Source organism: Rhinatrema bivittatum, chromosome 8, assembly GCF_901001135.1.
Source record: "Rhinatrema bivittatum chromosome 8, aRhiBiv1.1, whole genome shotgun sequence".
In the NCBI taxonomy this organism is placed as follows: Eukaryota; Metazoa; Chordata; class Amphibia; order Gymnophiona; family Rhinatrematidae; genus Rhinatrema; species Rhinatrema bivittatum.
In genome coordinates this window covers 167,138,603-167,157,839 of record NC_042622.1, presented here as the reverse complement: position 1 = coordinate 167,157,839, position 19,237 = coordinate 167,138,603, and the positions used below count along the sequence as shown (strand labels likewise).

The following is a 19,237-nucleotide window of genomic DNA, read 5'->3' as shown; positions in this document are numbered from 1 at the left end:
AAGTGCTGTGAAAAATGGAATATAAATCTAAAAAAAATAAAAATGAGGAGAATAGTTAGAAAAAAACTGAAAGGTGCAGCTGCAACGAGGCAGGCATAGACACTGTTTAAAAATACAATCCTAGTGGCATAGTCCATATGTATTCCACTCATTAAGAAAGGTGGAAGGAAGGCAAAACGATTACCATCATGGTTAAAAGGTGAGGTGAAAGAGGCTATTTTAGCCAAAAAAAATCCTTCAAAAATTGGAACAAGGATCCATCTGAAGAAAATAGAATAAAACATAAGCATTGTCAAGTTAAGTGTAAAACATTGATAAGACAGGTGAAGAGAGACAGGCTAGATAGGGAGCGATATCCTACAAGCAGGCAGGTTTCTATGGCTGGCAGCTGGGATGTATCCTTAGCAGTGTGGATGGGAATAACTGGGCAGGCTGGATAGGGAGTGATATCCTACAGGCGCTCAGGTTTCTATGGCTGGCAGCCGGGATGTATCCTTAGCAGTGTGGATGGGAATAACTGGGCAGGCTGGATAGGGAGTGATATCCTACAGGCGCTCAGGTTTCTATGGCTGGCAGCCGGGATGTATCCTTAGCAGTGTGGATGGGAATAACTGGGCAGGCTGGATAGGGAGTGATATCCCACAGGCACTCAGGTTTCTATGCCTGGCAGCTGGGATGTATCCTAAGCAGTGTGGATGGGAATAGCGGGGCAGGTTGGATAGGGAGTGATATCCTACAAGCACGCAGGTTTCTATGGCTGGCAGCTGGGATGTGTCCTTTGCAGTGTGGATGGGAATAACTGGGCAGGCTGGATAGGGAGTGATATCCTACAGACGCTCAGGTTTCTATGGCTGGCAGCTGGGATGTATCCTTAGCAGTGTGGATGGGAATAACTGGGCAGGCTAGATAGGGAGCGATATCCTACAGGCGCTCAGGTTTCTATGGCTGGCAGCTGGGATGTATCCTTTGCAGCGTGGATGGGAATAACTGGGCAGGCTGGATAGGGAGTGATATCCTACAGGCGCTCAGGTTTCTATGGCTGGCAGCTGGGATGTATTCTTAGCAGTGTGGATGGGAATAACTGGGCAGGCTGGATGGGCCAATTTAGTCTTTTGCTGCTGTCATCTTTGTTACCATGGATGAACAGTATGGGCACTAGAAGGACAGTGCCTCCAGCGGTGCCTCATGTTATCCAGTTAACTTAACTCCTTCCCGAAAAACCCCCTAATGCCCCTGTGTCACCTAGCTAAAGTTTAGTTCCCTGTACGTACCCGGATCAGTCCAGACAGCGGGTTGTGTCCCCTGTCCAGCAGATGGAACCAGAGAAAAAAAATAACTGAAAGGCAAACCATATATGGGCATAGCTCACCCTGCACTCCTCAGAATTTCTCTGGTTCCAGCAGATGCAGTCAGACGAACCTGCGGTTCCTCTCCTCAGAGATATTTCAGTGTTTTCTTCTCCTATTGGGTCAAGCAAATATTAAAATATAAAAAAAGATTGGAACAGAGTTTTTAAATTTACAGGAGACAGTTCTGTCTCCTAGCTCTTAAGGAGTCCTAGGGGCGATTTCCCCTTTATTATTCAGCCTAGGACTCCAATTCCTGGTAGCCATAACAGTTTCCCTGCACAGGGGTGATACTGGTGGTCCAGTCACTCCCCCTAACTGTTTTGGTCTCCCCTGAGATGTTCTTACCTCAGGTCCCCTTGCAGAGACGTTGCCATTCCTCTGTTGCGGTAAAAGTTCAACAAAGTTTAAAAAAAAAACCAACCCCCAAAACAAAGGGGATTAAAGGAGACAGTATTTCTGATTGTTTTAATCTGAAGCAGAGGGAAAAAGTTTATTTATGTGGGTGTTACGCCGCCCGGCAGGGATTTAAGCACCTCACAGCTATTTTGCCGGCTCCTGCACGTCACTATTTTTTTTTCAGCTCAGCTGATTTCTTGCCGCCCGATGCCGAGGTCACCTCTCTGCCTCGCCTGCGGGGAGCCTGCTTCGCAGCTCTCCCGTGAAGGGCTCTGCTCTGTCTGCTTACCAGGAGGGGAAGGACCCTTCGGGACTGCTTCTAAGTCAACGACCCGGGGTTGGGTCACTAAGTGTGCGTTCGGGCCGGCCCTCCCTCTGAAAATTGCAGAAACGGTGGCCATTTTGTGCCCGGACCTCGAAGCAGTTTCAGAGTCTCAGGGGGGAGGGGAGCCCGATTTATTACACTCTCCGCCTGACTTAAGCCCCTCCCCCATAGGTACCTGACAAGCCTTACCATGACTTTTCCACAGAGTTCGTGCTTCTTCTACACAAGTCTTTTTTGACCAGCTTGGAGGATCCCATTCCGGGCCCTCTCCCCGCTAAGATTCCTCATTTGGTCAGTGGCCAGGGCTCTGGCCCACCGGACCCGCAGGGGGCTACTAGGGTCCGCACTGTACCCGGGGGCTTAGATACTCTTCACCCTCCGCAGCCTGCTCCTTTGCCAGATTCTGATTCAGATCCGGATCTGCTGCTTGTGAATCCACCCGTAGAAGTAGATGACCTACGGGTTCTGCGGTTATTTAAACGCGAGGAGCTGGATCCGCTTATTCCCTTTGTTTTGGATGAACTAGGGATTGAAGTCCCACCGGAAGATACCACCAGTGCCTCCACTTCTGCCAGTGCATCCACTTCCCGCACCGTGGATCTGGTCCTAGCTGGCTTATGGGCTCCGCCTCATGCCTTCCCGTTTCATCCTATGCTTATGCAGCTCCTACTCCGGGAATGGGAATCTCCCGATTCTGGCCTCCGGGTGGGCAGGGCAATGGATAAGTTGTATCCCCCTGCCAGATCCGGCCCTCGACATGCTTAAAGTCCCCAAGGTTGATGCTTCGGTCACCAAACGCACTACCATCCCAGTGGTGAGGTCAACGGCTTTAAAAGATCTTCAAGACCGCAAGTTGGAGCTATACCTCAAGCGAATCTTCGAGGTGCTGTCCTTAGGGGTCCGCGCAACGGTGTGTAGCAGTCTCATGCAGCGGGTGAGCCTTAGGTGGGTTCAACAATTACTCAGCACCCAGAACCTCCCGGCTGCAGAGGCCGAACAAGCAGAGCAGCTCAAAGGGGCAATTGCGTATGGCGCTGATGCCCTTTATAATCTCTTTGGGGTGCAGGCAAGAGCCATGGTCTCCGCGGTCTCTGCTAGGCAACTCCTCTGGCTACGTAACTGGGCGGCGGATTCCTCTTCTAAGTTGCAGTTGGGCTCTCTTCCCTTTAAGGGTAAGTTGCTTTTTGGGGAGGACCTGGAACAGCTTATTAAATCCTTGGGAGACAACAAGCTGCCTGAGGATTGCCCTAAACTGTCCAAATCCTTTTTTCCTTCGAGCTCTCGTTTCAGAGGTCAGCACAGGTACAACAAGCTGCGTGAGTCTTTTCAGTGGAATACCCCTTCCAGATCTCAGGCATGGTCTCATTCTTTTCGGGGACGTCTGCTGTTCCGAGATGGAAACCCCCAAGGATCCGGCGCCAAGTTGGGAATGGGCCAAAATTACTATGGATCAATGGGTCCTGGATGTGATCAGAAACGGTTATGCTTTAGAATTTGCTCGAGGCCTTCCGGACCACCACCTGATATCTCCTTGCGGCACTTGGAAAAGTCTGCGGTGTGTCGAACCCTCAACAGACTCCTGGAGCTAGGGGCCATAAGTTCCTGTTCCTCCAAACAAACAAGGATCCAGCCAGTATTCCATTTACTTCGTTGTGCCGAAGAAGGACGGCTCTTTCCAACCGATCCTAGACCTCAAGTGGCTCAATCGGAATCTCAAGGTTCCCCATTTTCGAATGGAAACCCTGTGGGCGGTCATAGCGGCGGTTCACTCTGGCAAGTTTCTGGCTTCTCTCAACTTCACAGAGGCTTACCCTGCACATCCCTATTCGCAAGGAGCACCAAAGGTTCCTTTGCTTCGAAATTCTGGGCCGGCACCTGCAGTTTCAGGCTCTCCCGTTCGGATTGGCCACCGCTCCTCGCACATTCACCAAGGTGATGGTGGTACTAGCGGCTTTTCTTCGGCATGAAGGAGTCCTAGTCCATCCCTACCTGGACGACTGGCTTATCCGGGCGAAGTCGATGGAGCTCTGTATGACGGCAGTGAGCCGTGTCGTATTGCTGCTTACCTCCCTCGGATGGATAGTCAACTACTCCAAGAGCAACCTCAAACCCTCTCAAGTTCTGGAATTTCTGGGAGCTTGCTTCGGCACCCGCAAATCCAAGGTCTTCCTACCCAAAACCAGGGCGCTCAAGCTCATGAATCGGTACAGCTTCTTGTATCTCTCTCGCAGCCCATGGCCTGGGATTACCTTCAAGTACTGGGCTCCATGTCCTCCACCATAGATTTGGTTCCTTGCCGTTTGCGCATATGCGACCCTTGCAGAAAGCTTTGCTTGCCCGTTGGAAGCCAGTTTCGGAGGATTTTTGGGCAATTCTACTACTTCCCGAATCTACTGTCATCAGCATACGGTGGTGGCTCTCTCTCGACCACCTCTCTAAGGGACTGCCCCTGGAGTCTCCCCAGTGGATGATTGTGACGACGGATGCCAGCCTCTCCGGCTGGGAGGCGGTGTGTCAGTCTCTATCGACTCAGGGCCGGTGGTTTACAGTCCAGTCCAATTGGCACATCAACCGTCTGGAGGCCCGGGCGGTCCGTCTGGCTCTCAAGTTCTTCCTTCCCTTGCTTCGCCACAAGGCAGTGAGAGTCCTCTCAGACAATGCAATGATGGTGGCTTATATCATTCGCCAAGGGGGCACCAGGAGTCGCCTGGTGGGCTTGGAGGCCAGCAAGCTGTTTGTTTGGGTGGAGCGTCACTTGGAACGCCTGGCGGCCTCATACATTGCGAGGAAGGAGAATGTTCAGGCCGACTTCCTCAGTCGTCAGTATCTCGACCCCAGAGAGTGGGAATTGTCAGAAGAGGCGATGGACCTAGTTGTACACAAGTGGGGGATTCCCCATCTGGACTTGATGGCCACCTTGAGAAACGCAAAAGCTCCCAGGTTCTTCAGTCGCAGAAGGGAAGACAGTTCGGAGGGCGTGGATGCTCTGGCCCAGCAATGACCTCCTCTATGTATTTCCCCCATGGCCTCTGGTGGGAAAGATACTCTGAAGGATAGAAGTTCACAATGGGCCGGTAATTCTCATCGTGCCAGAGTGGCCCCGTAGACCGTGGTTCGTGGACCTTGTGAATCTCATGTCAGACGGCCCTCTTCGACTTGGTCACCTCCACAGTCTCCTCCGACAAGGTCCCATATTTGTCAAGCAGGTGGATTGCTTTTGTCTAGTGGCCTGGCTTTTGAACAGAGGCGTCTAAGAAAGAGAGGCTATAAGGAGGAAGTCATCTGCACGCTGTTGCGGGCTCGTAAAACCTCTACGCCGCTGGCGTATGTTCGGGTTTGGAGAGTGTTTGATAACATGTGTGCGGAACTTGGGATTTTGACGTACAGGGCCTCAGTCTCTCTAGTTCTCTCCTTTCTCCAGAATGGTCTCTCCAAAGGCTTGTCTTTCAACTCCTTGCGTGTTCAAGTCTCAGCTCTTGGCTCTCTTTTGGGGAAATTAGACTGTTTCGCAGTGGCATCCCATCCGGATGTGGTGCATTTTCTTAAGGGGGCTAAGCATCTGAATCTGCCCATCTGGCATACATGCCGTCTTGGAGTCGTAACCTGGTCCTTCGGGTTCTCTGCGAGGCGCCTTTTCAACCTCTACGTTGGTCCACGCTCAAAGACCTCACGCTTAAGACAGTGATCCTGGTGGCTATTTGTTCGGCCTGGAGGGTATCTGAACTGCAAGCTTTATCCTATAGAGAACCCTTCTTGAGGTTCTCTGATTCGGTGGTCTCTTTAAAGACTGTTCCCTCTTTCCTGCCAAAGGTAGTCTCCTCCTTTCATGTCAATCAGTCAGTGGAGCTCCCTGCCTTTTCTCAGGAGGATATTGCTTGCTTGGCTAGTGGTGATTTACGCGGTTTGGATGTTAAGCGAGTTCTCTTGCACTACTTACAGGTCACTAATGATTTCAGAGTTTCCAATCATCTCTTTGTTTTATGGAGCTGCCCTCCATAAGGGGCAGAAGGTCTCTAAAGCTACTATAGCTCGCTGGCTAAAGGAAGCTATTGCGTCCGTGTATCTCTGTCTGGGCCGGCTGGTTGAGCTCGCAAGCTACTTCTTGGGCGGAGAGCCAGCTGGTTTCCCCGCAAGAAATTTGCAGAGCGGCCACTTGGAAATCCTTACACACGTTTGCTCGGCATTATCGTCTCGACGTTGAGGCACCTATTCTTGGGTTTTTTGGCAGACAGGTATTCCGAGCGGGACGGTCTCTGTCCCACCCTAACTAGGGAAGCTTTGGTACATCCTGCTGTCTGGACTGATCCGGGTACGTATAGGGAAAGGAAAATTGGTTCTTACCTGCTAATTTTTCGTTCCTGTAGTACCACGGATCAGTCCAGACTCCCTCCCCGTCTACTTTTTCAGTCCGCTCGTAGTCTTTTTCCTTTTACAGCGCTGGTAAATGCCTTTTTTATCCTAAAGAGGTATTAAATAAAGGATTCATAAGGCACTGGATGTTACTTTCACAATTGTTAAGAGCTATGTATAACACTGTTCCAAATTGGCGTTATATTATTACTGTTGAATTGTTACTTGCTTGACCTTATTCGATTTCTTTTTCTGCTTTGTTAATGTTTATACTGAGGAGCGCAGGGTGAGCTATGCCCATATATGGTATACCTTTCAGTTATTTTTTTCTCTGGTTCCATCTGCTGGACAGGGGACACAACCCGCTGTCTGGACTGATCCGTGGTACTACAGGAACGAAAATTAGCAGGAAAGAACCAATTTTCCTTTGGATAAGTACCCAAAATGTTCAAAAGTCTGCATTTAGCCGGATAACCTGTGAATTATCTGGCTAAATGCCTCTGAATATGGACCTTAAAAATGTCCTTGGTGACAGCCCAGTGGATGAAAGAAGAGATGAGATGGGAGGCCCAGCTAACATTGTGAGGACTGGAGGTCACTGCCGCTATTCTCTTTAGTGGATGAGAGGAAGGCATAGGAGATGGCCAGTAACCAGCACTGTCTACCCTGTCACAATTGTAAAACCTAGAGGAGGAGTAGCAGATCTGCTTTCAGAGCATTTGTTTTATTGAATGACTGATTTCAGGTTTAGGGTCTGGTGTGGCTTGCAGTTAGACAGATTAGAGGGAGGGAACCTTTCCTGGCGGACCAGAGCGAGTGAAGTTTTACATGTGCTTATTTGTTTCTCTTCCAGTCTGGCTGACGACGCAGAACCACAGCACACTAGTGACTGAGCGCAGTGCAGTCCCCTTCCTGCCAGTGAACCCAGAGTACTCAGCAACGCGCAACCAGGTGAGACTAGGCAGGTATAGAGAGAACCTGCTAGGAGCAGGCAGGGGATATCTATATAGGCAGGTGGCAGCAGGCAGGGAACCAGCTAACCAGCTAGGAGCAGCCGGGGCATCTCCGCAGGCAGGGAACCAGCTAACCTGCTAGGAGCAGCCGGGGCATCTCAGCAGGCAGGGAACCAGCTAACCAGCTAGGAGCAGCCGGGGCATCTCCGCAGGCAGGGAACCAGCTAACCAGCTAGGAGCAGCCGGGGCATCTCCGCAGGCAGGGAACCAGCTAACCAGCTAGGAGCAGCCGGGGCATCTCCGCAGGCAGGGAACCAGCTAACCAGCTAGGAGCAGCCGGGGCATCTCCGCAGGCAGGGAACCAGCTAACCAGCTAGGAGCAGCCGGGGCATCTCCGCAGGCAGGGAACCAGCTAACCAGCTAGGAGCAGCCGGGGCATCTCCGCAGGCAGGGAACCAGCTAACCAGCTAGGAGCAGCCGGGGCATCTCCGCAGGCAGGGAACCAGCTAACCAGCTAGGAGCAGCCGGGGCATCTCCGCAGGCAGGGAACCAGCTAACCAGCTAGGAGCAGCCGGGGCATCTCCGCAGGCAGGGAACCAGCTAACCAGCTAGGAGCAGCCGGGGGCATCTCCGCAGGCAGGGAACCAGCTAACCAGCTAGGAGCAGCCGGGGCATCTCCGCAGGCAGGGAACCAGCTAACCAGCTAGGAGCAGCCGGGGCATCTCCGCAGGCAGGGAACCAGCTAGGAGCAGCCGGGGCATCTCCGCAGGCAGGGAACCAGCTAGGAGCAGCCGGGGCATCTCAGCAGGCAGGGAACCAGCTAACCAGCTAGGAGCAGCCAGGGCATCTCCGCAGGCAGGGAACCAGCTAACCAGCTAGGAGCAGGCGGGGCATCTCAGCAGGCAGGGAACCAGCTAACCAGCTAGGAGCAGCCAGGGCATCTCAGCAGGCAGGGAACCAGCTAGGAGCAGCCGGGGCATCTCAGCAGGCAGGGAACCAGCTAACCAGCTAGGAGCAGCCAGGGCATCTCAGCAGGCAGGGAACCAGCTAACCAGCTAGGAGCAGCCGGGGCATCTCCGCAGGCAGGGAACCAGCTAGGAGCAGCCGGGGCATCTCCGCAGGCAGAGAACCAGCTAACCAGCTAGGAGCAGCCGGGGCATCTCAGCAGGCAGGGAACCAGCTAGGAGCAGCCGGGGCATCTCCGCAGGCAGGGAGCCAGCTAACCAGCTAGGAGCAGCCGGGGCATCTCAGCAGGCAGGGAACCAGCTAACCAGCTAGGAGCAGCCGGGGCATCTCCGCAGGCAGGGAACCAGCTAACCAGCTAGGAGCAGCCGGGGCATCTCAGCAGGCAGGGAACCAGCTAGGAGCAGCCGGGGCATCTCCGCAGGCAGGGAACCAGCTAACCAGCTAGGAGCAGCCGGGGCATCTCAGCAGGCAGGGAACCAGCTAGGAGCAGCCGGGGCATCTCAGCAGGCAGGGAACCAGCTAGGAGCAGCCGGGGCATCTCAGCAGGCAGGGAACCAGCTAGGAGCAGCCGGGGCATCTCAGCAGGCAGGGAACCAGCTAGGAGCAGCCGGGGCATCTCAGCAGGCAGGGAACCAGCTAACCAGCTAGGAGCAGCCGGGGCATCTCCACAGGCAGGGAACCAGCTAACCAGCTAGGAGCAGCCGGGGCATCTCCGCAGGCAGGGAACCAGCTAACCAGCTAGGAGCAGCCGGGGCATCTCCGCAGGGAGGGAACCAGCTAGGAGCAGGCGGGGCATCTCAGCAGGCAGTGAGCCAGCTAACCAGCTAGGAGCAGCCGGGGCATCTCCGCAGGCAGGGAACCAGCTAGGAGCAGCTAGGGCATCTCAGCAGGCAGTGAGCCAGCTAACCAGCTAGGAGCAGCCGGGGCATCTCCGCAGGCAGGGAACCAGCTAGGAGCAGCTAGGGCATCTCAGCAGGCAGGGAACCAGCTAACCAGCTAGGAGCAGCCGGGGCATCTCAGCAGGCAGGGAACCAGCTAGGAGCAGCTGGGGCATCTCAGCAGGCAGGGAACCAGCTAACCAGCTAGGAGCAGCCGGGGCATCTCAGCAGGCAGGGAACCAGCTAACCAGCTAGGAGCAGCCGGGGCATCTCAGCAGGCAGGGAACCAGCTAACCAGCTAGGAGCAGCCGGGGCATCTCAGCAGGCAGGGAACCAGCTAGGAGCAGCCGGGGCATCTCAGCAGGCAGGGAACCAGCTAACCAGCTAGGAGCAGCCGGGGCATCTCAGCAGGCAGGGAACCAGCTAGGAGCAGCCGGGGCATCTCCGCAGGCAGGGAACCAGCTAGGAGCAGCCGGGGCATCTCCGCAGGCAGGGAACCAGCTAGGAGCAGCTGGGGCATCTCAGCAGGCAGGGAACCAGCTAACCAGCTAGGAGCAGCCGGGGCATCTCCGCAGGCAGGGAACCAGCTAACCAGCTAGGAGTAGGCGGGGCATCTCCGCAGGCAGGGAACCAGCTAACCTGCTAGGAGCAGCCGGGGCATCTCCGCAGGCAGGGAACCAGCTAACCTGCTAGGAGCAGGCGGGGCATCTCCGCAGGCAGGGAACCAGCTAGGAGCAGGCGGGGCATCTCAGCAGGCAGGGAACCAGCTAACCTGCTAGGAGCAGCTGGAGCATCTCCGCAGGCAGGGAACCAGCTAACCAGCTAGGAGCAGCCAGGGCATCTCCGCAGGCAGGGAACCAGCTAACCAGCTAGGAGCAGGCGGGGCATCTCCGCAGGCAGGGAACCTGCTAACCAGCTAGGAGCAGCCGGGGCATCTCCGCAGGCAGGGAACCTGCTAACCAGCTAGGAGCAGGCGGGGCATCTCCGCAGGCAGGGAACCAGCTAACCTGCTAGGAGCAGGCGGGGCATCTCCGCAGGCAGGGAACCAGCTAGGAGCAGCCGGGGCATCTCCGCAGGCAGGGAACCAGCTAGGAGCAGCCGGGGCATCTCCGCAGGCAGGGAACCTGCTAACCAGCTAGGAGCAGGCGGGGCATCTCCGCAGGCAGGGAACCAGCTAACCAGCTAGGAGCAGGCGGGGCATCTCCGCAGGCAGGGAACCAGCTAACCTGCTAGGAGCAGGCGGGGCATCTCCGCAGGCAGGGAACCAGCTAACCTGCTAGGAGCAGCTGGAGCATCTCCGCAGGCAGGGAACCAGCTAACCAGCTAGGAGCAGCCGGGGCATCTCCGCAGGCAGGGAACCAGCTAACCAGCTAGGAGCAGCCGGGGCATCTCCGCAGGCAGGGAACCAGCTAACCAGCTAGGAGCAGGCGGGGCATCTCCGCAGGCAGGGAACCTGCTAACCAGCTAGGAGCAGCTGGAGCATCTCCGCAGGCAGGGAACCGGCTAGGAGCAGGCGGGGCATCTCCGCAGGCAGGGAACCAGCTAACCAGCTAGGAGCAGCCAGGGCATCTCAGCAGGCAGGGAACCAGCTAGGAGCAGCCAGGGCATCTCAGCAGGCAGGGAACCGGCTAGGAGCAGCCGGGGCATCTCCGCAGGCAGGGAACCGGCTAGGAGCAGGCGGGGCATCTCCGCAGGCAGGGAACCAGCTAACCAGCTAGGAGCAGCCGGGGCATCTCAGCAGGCAGGGAACCGGCTAGGAGCAGCCGGGGCATCTCCGCAGGCAGGGAACCAGCTAACCAGCTAGGAGCAGCCGGGGCATCTCAGCAGGCAGGGAACCAGCTAGGAGCAGCCAGGGCATCTCCGCAGGCAGGGAACCAGCTAACCAGCTAGGAGCAGCCGGGGCATCTCCGCAGGCAGGGAACCAGCTAACCAGCTAGGAGCAGCCGGGGCATCTCCGCAGGCAGGGAACCAGCTAGGAGCAGCCGGGGCATCTCCGCAGGCAGGGAACCAGCTAGGAGCAGCCGGGGCATCTCCGCAGGCAGGGAACCAGCTAGGAGCAGCCGGGGCATCTCCGCAGGTAGGGAACCTGCTAGGAGCAGCCAGGGCATCTCCGCAGGCAGGGAACCAGCTAACCAGCTAGGAGCAGCCGGGGCATCTCCGCAGGCAGGGAACCAGCTAACCAGCTAGGAGCAGCCGGGGCATCTCAGCAGGCAGGGAACCGGCTAGGAGCAGCCGGGGCATCTCCGCAGGCAGGGAACCAGCTAACCAGCTAGGAGCAGCCGGGGCATCTCAGCAGGCAGGGAACCAGCTAGGAGCAGCCAGGGCATCTCCGCAGGCAGGGAACCACCTAACCAGCTAGGAGCAGCCGGGGCATCTCCGCAGGCAGGGAACCAGCTAACCAGCTAGGAGCAGCCGGGGCATCTCAGCAGGCAGGGAACCGGCTAGGAGCAGCCGGGGCATCTCCGCAGGCAGGGAACCAGCTAACCAGCTAGGAGCAGCCGGGGCATCTCCGCAGGCAGGGAACCAGCTAGGAGCAGCCGGGGCATCTCCGCAGGTAGGGAACCTGCTAGGAGCAGCCAGGGCATCTCCGCAGGCAGGGAACCAGCTAACCAGCTAGGAGCAGCCGGGGCATCTCAGCAGGCAGGGAACCAGCTAGGAGCAGCCGGGGCATCTCAGCAGGCAGGGAACCAGCTAGGAGCAGCCGGGGCATCTCAGCAGGCAGGGAACCAGCTAGGAGCAGGCGGGGCATCTCAGCAGGCAGGGAACCAGCTAGGAGCAGCCGGGGCATCTCAGCAGGCAGGGAACCAGCTAACCAGCTAGGAGCAGGCGGGGCATCTCAGCAGGCAGGGAACCGTGCTAGGAGCAGCCGGGGCATCTCAGCAGGCAGGGAACCATCTAACCAGCTAGGAGGCAGGCGGGGCATCTCAGCAGGCAGGGAAACGGCTAGGGAGCAGGGCGGGGCAATCTCGCAGGAGCAGGGGAACCAGCTAACCAGCTAGGAGCAGGCGGGGCATCTCAGCAGGCAGGGAACCGGCTGAGGATCAGGCGTGGCATCTCCGCAGGCAGGGAAACCGGCTAGGAAGTCAGGCGGGGCATCTCCGCAGGCAGGGAACCAGCTAACCAGCTAGGAGCAGGCGGGGCATCTCAGCAGGCAGGGAACCTGCTAGGAGCAGCCAGGGCATCTCCGCAGGCAGGGAACCAGCTAACCAGCTAGGAGCAGGCGGGGCATCTCCGCAGGCAGGGAACCAGCTAACCAGCTAGGAGCAGCCGGGGCATCTCCGCAGGTAGGGAACCAGCTAACCAGCTAGGAGCAGCCGGGGCATCTCCGCAGGCAGGGAACCAGCTAGGAGCAGGCGGGGCATCTCCGCAGGCAGGGAACCAGCTAGGAGCAGGCGGGGCATCTCCGCAGGTAGGGAACCTGCTAGGAGCAGCCAGGGCATCTCCGCAGGCAGGGAACCAGCTAACCAGCTAGGAGCAGGCGGGGCATCTCCGCAGGCAGGGAACCAGCTAACCAGCTAGGAGCAGCCGGGGCATCTCCGCAGGTAGGGAACCAGCTAACCAGCTAGGAGCAGCCGGGGCATCTCCGCAGGCAGGGAACCAGCTAGGAGCAGGCGGGGCATCTCCGCAGGCAGGGAACCGGCTAGGAGCAGGCGGGGCATCTCCGCAGGCAGGGAACCAGCTAACCAGCTAGGAGCAGGCGGGGCATCTCAGCAGGCAGGGAACCTGCTAGGAGCAGCCAGGGCATCTCCGCAGGCAGGGAACCAGCTAACCAGCTAGGAGCAGGCGGGGCATCTCCGCAGGCAGGGAACCAGCTAACCAGCTAGGAGCAGCCGGGGCATCTCCGCAGGCAGGGAACCAGCTAGGAGCAGGCGGGGCATCTCCGCAGGCAGGGAACCAGCTAGGAGCAGGCGGGGCATCTCCGCAGGTAGGGAACCTGCTAGGAGCAGCCAGGGCATCTCCACAGGCACGGAACCAGCTAACCAGCTAGGAGCAGGCGGGGCATCTCAGCAGGCAGGGAACCAGCTAACCAGCTAGGAGCAGGCGGGGCATCTCCGCAGGCAGGGAACCAGCTAGGAGCAGGCGGGGCATCTCCGCAGGCAGGGAACCAGCTAGGAGCAGGCGGGGCATCTCCGCAGGTAGGGAACCTGCTAGGAGCAGCCAGGGCATCTCCGCAGGCAGGGAACCAGCTAACCAGCTAGGAGCAGGCGGGGCATCTCCGCAGGCAGGGAACCAGCTAACCAGCTAGGAGCAGCCGGGGCATCTCCGCAGGTAGGGAACCTGCTAGGAGCAGCCAGGGCATCTCCGCAGGCAGGGAACCAGCTAACCAGCTAGGAGCAGGCGGGGCATCTCAGCAGGCAGGGAACCTGCTAGGAGCAGCCAGGGCATCTCCGCAGGCAGGGAACCAGCTAACCAGCTAGGAGCAGCCGGGGCATCTCCGCAGGTAGGGAACCTGCTAGGAGCAGCCGGGGCATCTCAGCAGGTAGGGAACCAGCTAACCAGCTAGGAGCAGGCGGGGCATCTCAGCAGGCAGGGAACCTGCTAGGAGCAGGCGGGGCATCTCAGCAGGCAGGGAACCAGCTAACCAGCTAGGAGCAGCCGGGGCATCTCCGCAGGCAGGGAACCGGCTAGGAGCAGGCGGGGCATCTCCACAGGCAGGGAACCAGCTAACCAGCTAGGAGCAGGCGGGGCATCTCAGCAGGCAGGGAACCTGCTAGGAGCAGGCGGGGCATCTCAGCAGGCAGGGAACCTGCTAGGAGCAGGCGGGGCATCTCCGCAGGCAGGGAACCTGCTAGGAGCAGCCGGGGCATCTCAGCAGGCAGGGAACCTGCTAGGAGCAGGCGGGGCATCTCCGCAGGCAGGGAACCAGCTAGGAGCAGCTGGGGCATCTCAGCAGGCAGGGAACCAGCTAGGAGCAGGCGGGGCATCTCCGCAGGCAGGGAACCAGCTAGGAGCAGGCGGGGCATCTCCGAAGGCAGGGAACCTGCTAGGAGCAGGCGGGGCATCTCCGCAGGCAGGGAACCTGCTAGGAGCAGGCGGGGCATCTCCGCAGGCAGGGAACCAGCTAGGAGCAGGCGGGGCATCTCCGCAGGCAGGGAACCAGCTAGGAGCAGGCGGGGCATCTCAGCAGGCAGGGAACCAGCTAGGAGCAGGCGGGGCATCTCCGCAGGCAGGGAACCAGCTAGGAGCAGGCGGGGCATCTCAGCAGGCAGGGAACCGGCTAGGAGCAGGCGGGGCATCTCAGCAGGCAGGGAACCAGCTAGGAGCAGGCGGGGCATCTCCGCAGGCAGGGAACCAGCTAGGAGCAGGCGGGGCATCTCAGCAGGCAGGGAACCGGCTAGGAGAAGCCGGGGCATCTCAGCAGGCAGGGAACCAGCTAGGAATTGGTGGGGGAGCTCCATAGGCAGCTGGGAGCAGGCAAGGAACTGGAATACTAGGAGCTTCCCAGCTTTAGATAAATAAGTTCTCTCAGTTTATAGTGTTTCCCTCCTCTACATAAATTGGCCATGGACATCTGTCCCCCAGGAGTTTTGCTGGGTTTGTCATGGAATAATGTTAGGGTTTGCAGAGCCCGAGATGGAAATCTTTCATTGTGCTCATGCTGATGTTATAGATCAGGGATCTTTTCCGACCAGGCTGCCTGACACTGATGCTTCTGCCCTCTGAAGACCAAATCTAAGCTCCTGTAGGCTCTGGCGCTGTTTTGGCAGTGACTTCTGTTGTCAATTCATTCTTACCACCCCTCCGTACTCTGCTCGCTGCAAACCTCTGTCACCAGCTCAGACCTCAGACATTGTTACAAATGTTCGGAAGACCCAATGACTGGAAACCGCACGCAGCTTGAGGGAGGAGCTGGGGTGAATGGGCAAGGAAGGGAAGCATATGCCATCTTCAGAGGCAGACCTGAGAGGCAGCAGGGGAGGGGCTGGCATGTGGCCTTGGGATACATGGAAGAGGGGTTTCTGATCCTTCTCTCCTTCCTCTCTCTGGTAGGGCCGGCAGAAGCTTGCCAGGTTCAACGCTCGAGAGTTTGCCACGCTGATCATTGACATCCTGAGTGAGGCCAAGAGACGGCAGCAGGGGAAGAGTCTGATCAGCCCCACAGGTGCTACTGCTTTAATGTTTCTCCGGGAACAGGGGACAAAGGGGGTTGGGATGATGAGCTGAGCTGCTTTCTGCCGTGGGCCCATGCGTTCCTGTGTCAGCTGCAGACAGACCAGCTCAGCCGCTCCTAAATCTGTCATGGGTAGGTGCATTCCCTTCTCATTTCCCCTTTGACTTATGCTAGTTTTGATGGATATTGTCAAGTCTTCGGCCTCCTCCAGTACGTTTCTCCTGTTCCCTGGGCTTTGATCTGGCTAGTTTAGAGCTTTTAGCAAGCTGGATGCCTGTGGGAGCAGAGGAGGGTTACTGTGATGGGGAGTTTCCAGGTTCTGGCCATTAGTCTGTCTCTCTCTTCCCTACCCCCCCCCCAGATAACCTTGACTACTCCCTGCGAAACCGTAGTGACGTTGATGACCAGCACGATTACGACAGCGTAGCTTCAGATGAGGACACAGATCAGGAGCCCCTGAGGAACTCCAACTCTGCAAGGAACAACAGGGCCCGGGTGAGCAAGGGCCTTTCCCGGTCTGTGCTGCCTCAGCTTGTGCTTGCTCACTTTCTCTCGGGGGGGGGGGTGGGGACGGCGCACTCCTTCTCTGCCCACCCTTGCTTCCTCTGGGCAATGCATCGTATGGGGTAGGGGGGAGCTGAAGTGGAGATGCAAACTGCTGTTTCTGGGGATTTAACTGCATGCCAGGGCAAGTGACAGAGGGCCTCCTGCCAAGTCAAAGAGGCAGTAAATCCTCGGCATTGAATTGGGGTAATTGCCAGACTGCATATGGCTGGAAAGGTTTTGGGGTTTTTTTTGTTTTTGTTTTTTAAATTCAGAGGCTTCAGTTGTGTCCAGAGCTCTGGAGACATTTCATAAACCTAAAAAAATTAATTTCCTGTTCCTGAGGGAATTTATCAGATGTCATTTTGTAATCATCCTTTCCAGCCTGGATTGCCATTCTTTTTCTAGCCTGTGGCCTTGTACCGGGCCTGCTCCTCGCTTCCTGTGCAGGCATGGGCCATGTGCTGTACACGCATGGGTGTGGCTGTGGATAGTTTATGTTCGTTCTGGCTCAGACTCTATGTTGTGGTTAATCTGAGGCCCTGCCACGTCACTATGGGATGCAGTCACCGCCCAGGAATGAGCCTGCCAGCTGTTTTCATCTCGCTCCCTAAAAATTAACTCTGCGTGCTGTGGGGGAGGCGGTCAGATGTGCCAGTGCTGTACTGTCCGTGCACAGGCCTAGTCTGGAGGTTATCCAGATGTATTCTTTTTTTTTTTTTCTGGGGACGTGGCTGGATTCAGAAATATCTTCTCATGTATGCTGACGAGGCTGCCCTGTCCATGCAGCCCGTGCAGACGCTGCTGGATAGCCTCCCTTATATGGTCTCTGTGCAGGAGTGCAGCCACCCCTGTGGGAGTTGGCAGGGCCCGACTGCAGCTCACTGTATAAAACCACCCTTCAAGGTCTTCTTTTGTTCCAGGAGGGCTGGTAGTGGAAATCCCCTCTCTGCCCTGCTGTCATGTTTTGTTCCTAATGCCGGAGCGAAGGCGGAGATCCTGAGGGTGATGAGGCAGGGACGGGGTTCTTGATTCAGCAGCTGGGGTGGGGTCTCCCAGAAGGCGAATCTTCTGATTTCAGAATTGGGCTGGGTTCTGCTGCAGCCTGCGGATCTGTGATGCAGTTTTTGGGGGGGGGGGGGGGGGGGTCTTCTAGTGACACCAGATCTCCACATGAGAAAGAAGCACAGCACATTCCTAGCTTTAAATCCACCCCCTGTGATTTGTTTGCAGCACAACAAAGAAGTCTGTCTCTGCTTCTCTGCGGGAGCAGGCAGACAGGAAATGAAGCTTCTGAGGGAGAAGGGGGTAATAGTGCTCATGGCTTGTCTTCTCAATTCTGCTGTGCAGAGCATGGATTCCTCGGACCTGTCCGATGGCCCCATCACCCTGCAGGAATACCTGGAAGTGAAGAAGGCTCTGGCCACATCTGATGCCAAAGTGCAGCAACTTATGAAAGTTAACAACACCCTGAGTGAAGAACTGCGGAGGCTGCAACGGGAGGTGGGTCACACTCGCTCCTGCACCCTCACACACTGCTGCAGCACTCACACTCACACCCTCAGCCAGCATCTTTGCATGAAGGTGAGTCACTTTCACACCCCCCACCCTCGCACATGAGATGCAGCAAGAGGTAAGTCACACTCGCTTGCACACCATCTTAGCCACCAGGGCGGAGCAGAAGGTGAGTCACACTCACAACCTCACTCTAACACACCATCTTGGCCACGAGGGTGCAGCGAGAAGCGAGTCTCACTCTCACTCACACCCTTGCACACCATCTTAGCCATAAGGCTGCAGAAAGAGGTGAGTCGCACTCACACACTTTCTTGGCCATGAGGCTGCAGCAAGAGGCGGGTCACTCACACCCTCACCCTCACACACCATCTTAGCCACTAAGGTGGAGCAGAAGGCGAGTCACACCCTCACCCTTCCACACTGTCTGAGCCATGAGGGTGCAGCAGAAGGCGAGTTATGTTCACACCTTCACCCTGTCTCAACCTCGAGAGGTGTGTCACGTCTTCAGGGAGAGAGGAGTCATTCCCAGATGTGTTCCTGGACATACTCGGATCAGTCCAGACCAGTGGGGTTATGCACTCCCACCAGCAGATGGAGGCAGAGAAACAAAACTTTGAGGCACTGCTACATAACGGAGTGCGCCACCTGCAGCGCCTCAGTATTTCTCTGTCTCCGGCAGATGGTGGTGGTGCATACCTGCAGCTCTCACTGAGTTGATTGGAGTTTGTTCCCTGAGGTGCCAGGTTCCGTTTTTTTTTGGGCCATCCCTTGGGTGGAGCCGGGCGAATTGGGGGGGGGGGGGGGGGGACGGGGGTGTTGGATACCCCTGGCAGTGTTAGCCCAAGTGTTCCGGGACCCCTGATAGCCAGGGGACTGACTCCCTCATCAGTCCTGAGGCCTCCCTCATGCCTGCTACTGGCTCAGGAAAGTATCCCCTTTGGGGAGTCCTTTCTTTATTGTTTTGTTTACATGTAAAAAAAAAAAAAAAAAAGCATGGCTGATTTTTACTGCCTTACTCAGAGCTCAGGAGTGCTGCCGTGGAAATCTGTCTTCAGGCAGTGCCTGGACTTGGCAGCCCCCGAAGGTACAGGGGCTGTGCGGGGGGAGGGTTCCAGCGGTGATATTGTGAGGGCACTTTTTTTTCCCCGGCTGGGAGTGGTTGTTTCTGACCGCAGCTGAGTTATTTTTGGCAGGAACGCCATTACTACTTTGCCTGCTGCTTCCTCCCGCATGTCTGCTCAGTGGGGCCGGGCTATTTTTGGTGCAAGCGCCATTTTCTGTCAGCGACCTTTTCTCCCACGCGGTTAGCGCAGCAGCGCAGCTTCCCGGGCCCTGAGGCTCTGGGGATTACGTTGCAGCCACACAGATGACAGACAAGCCACGTGTGGAGGCCTGCAAGGCCTGTGGCACATGGTCTGCCTTGTTGGATTCCCTTTCCTTTTGCACAGCTTGTGCATCAGGGGGCGAAGGGACCGCCGTTAAAGGGAGCAAGACCAAAAAGACTTCTTGTCGGGCAGCTTCTGAGGCTGGCATCAAGGGAAGATCTTTGGCTACCGCTCATCCTGCGTCCAGAAAGGAGTCCCAGGATGCCCCCGCTGTCTCCTGCAGCGTGGGAGCCCGAGCTGGGGAGGGAGATGCGGAATCTGACTCTAGTGGCACTGCCCTGCTGGCGGGCCCACGTGGTATCTCCCCTGAGTTTATTCTTCTCATGCACGAGGCCTTTTTAGCTAGGAGCTCAGCAAAAAGGAAACCTTGGGAAAGGAGTTTGGGTTCCTCAAAGCAGTCTTGGCTGCGTGGCGATTCTCGGGGCTTGCGCCTCGATTTGGACCGTGGAGATCCAGAAGTCT

General features: G+C 57.1%; 1 protein-coding gene across 7 annotated transcripts in view; it reads left to right on the top strand.

Moving 5' to 3' along the window:
• GIT1 (GIT ArfGAP 1) overlaps positions 1–19,237 on the top strand; it is a 103,533-nt gene that overhangs the window by 66,881 nt on the left and 17,415 nt on the right. For all 7 annotated transcript variants that reach the window (XM_029611189.1, XM_029611184.1, XM_029611190.1 and 4 more), the window contains 4 exons: positions 7,274–7,371; positions 15,209–15,320; positions 15,691–15,824; positions 17,223–17,375. In XM_029611189.1, the coding sequence (XP_029467049.1) occupies positions 7,274–7,371; positions 15,209–15,320; positions 15,691–15,824; positions 17,223–17,375 (497 nt within the window). The remainder of the gene's footprint in view (positions 1–7,273; positions 7,372–15,208; positions 15,321–15,690; positions 15,825–17,222; positions 17,376–19,237) is intronic.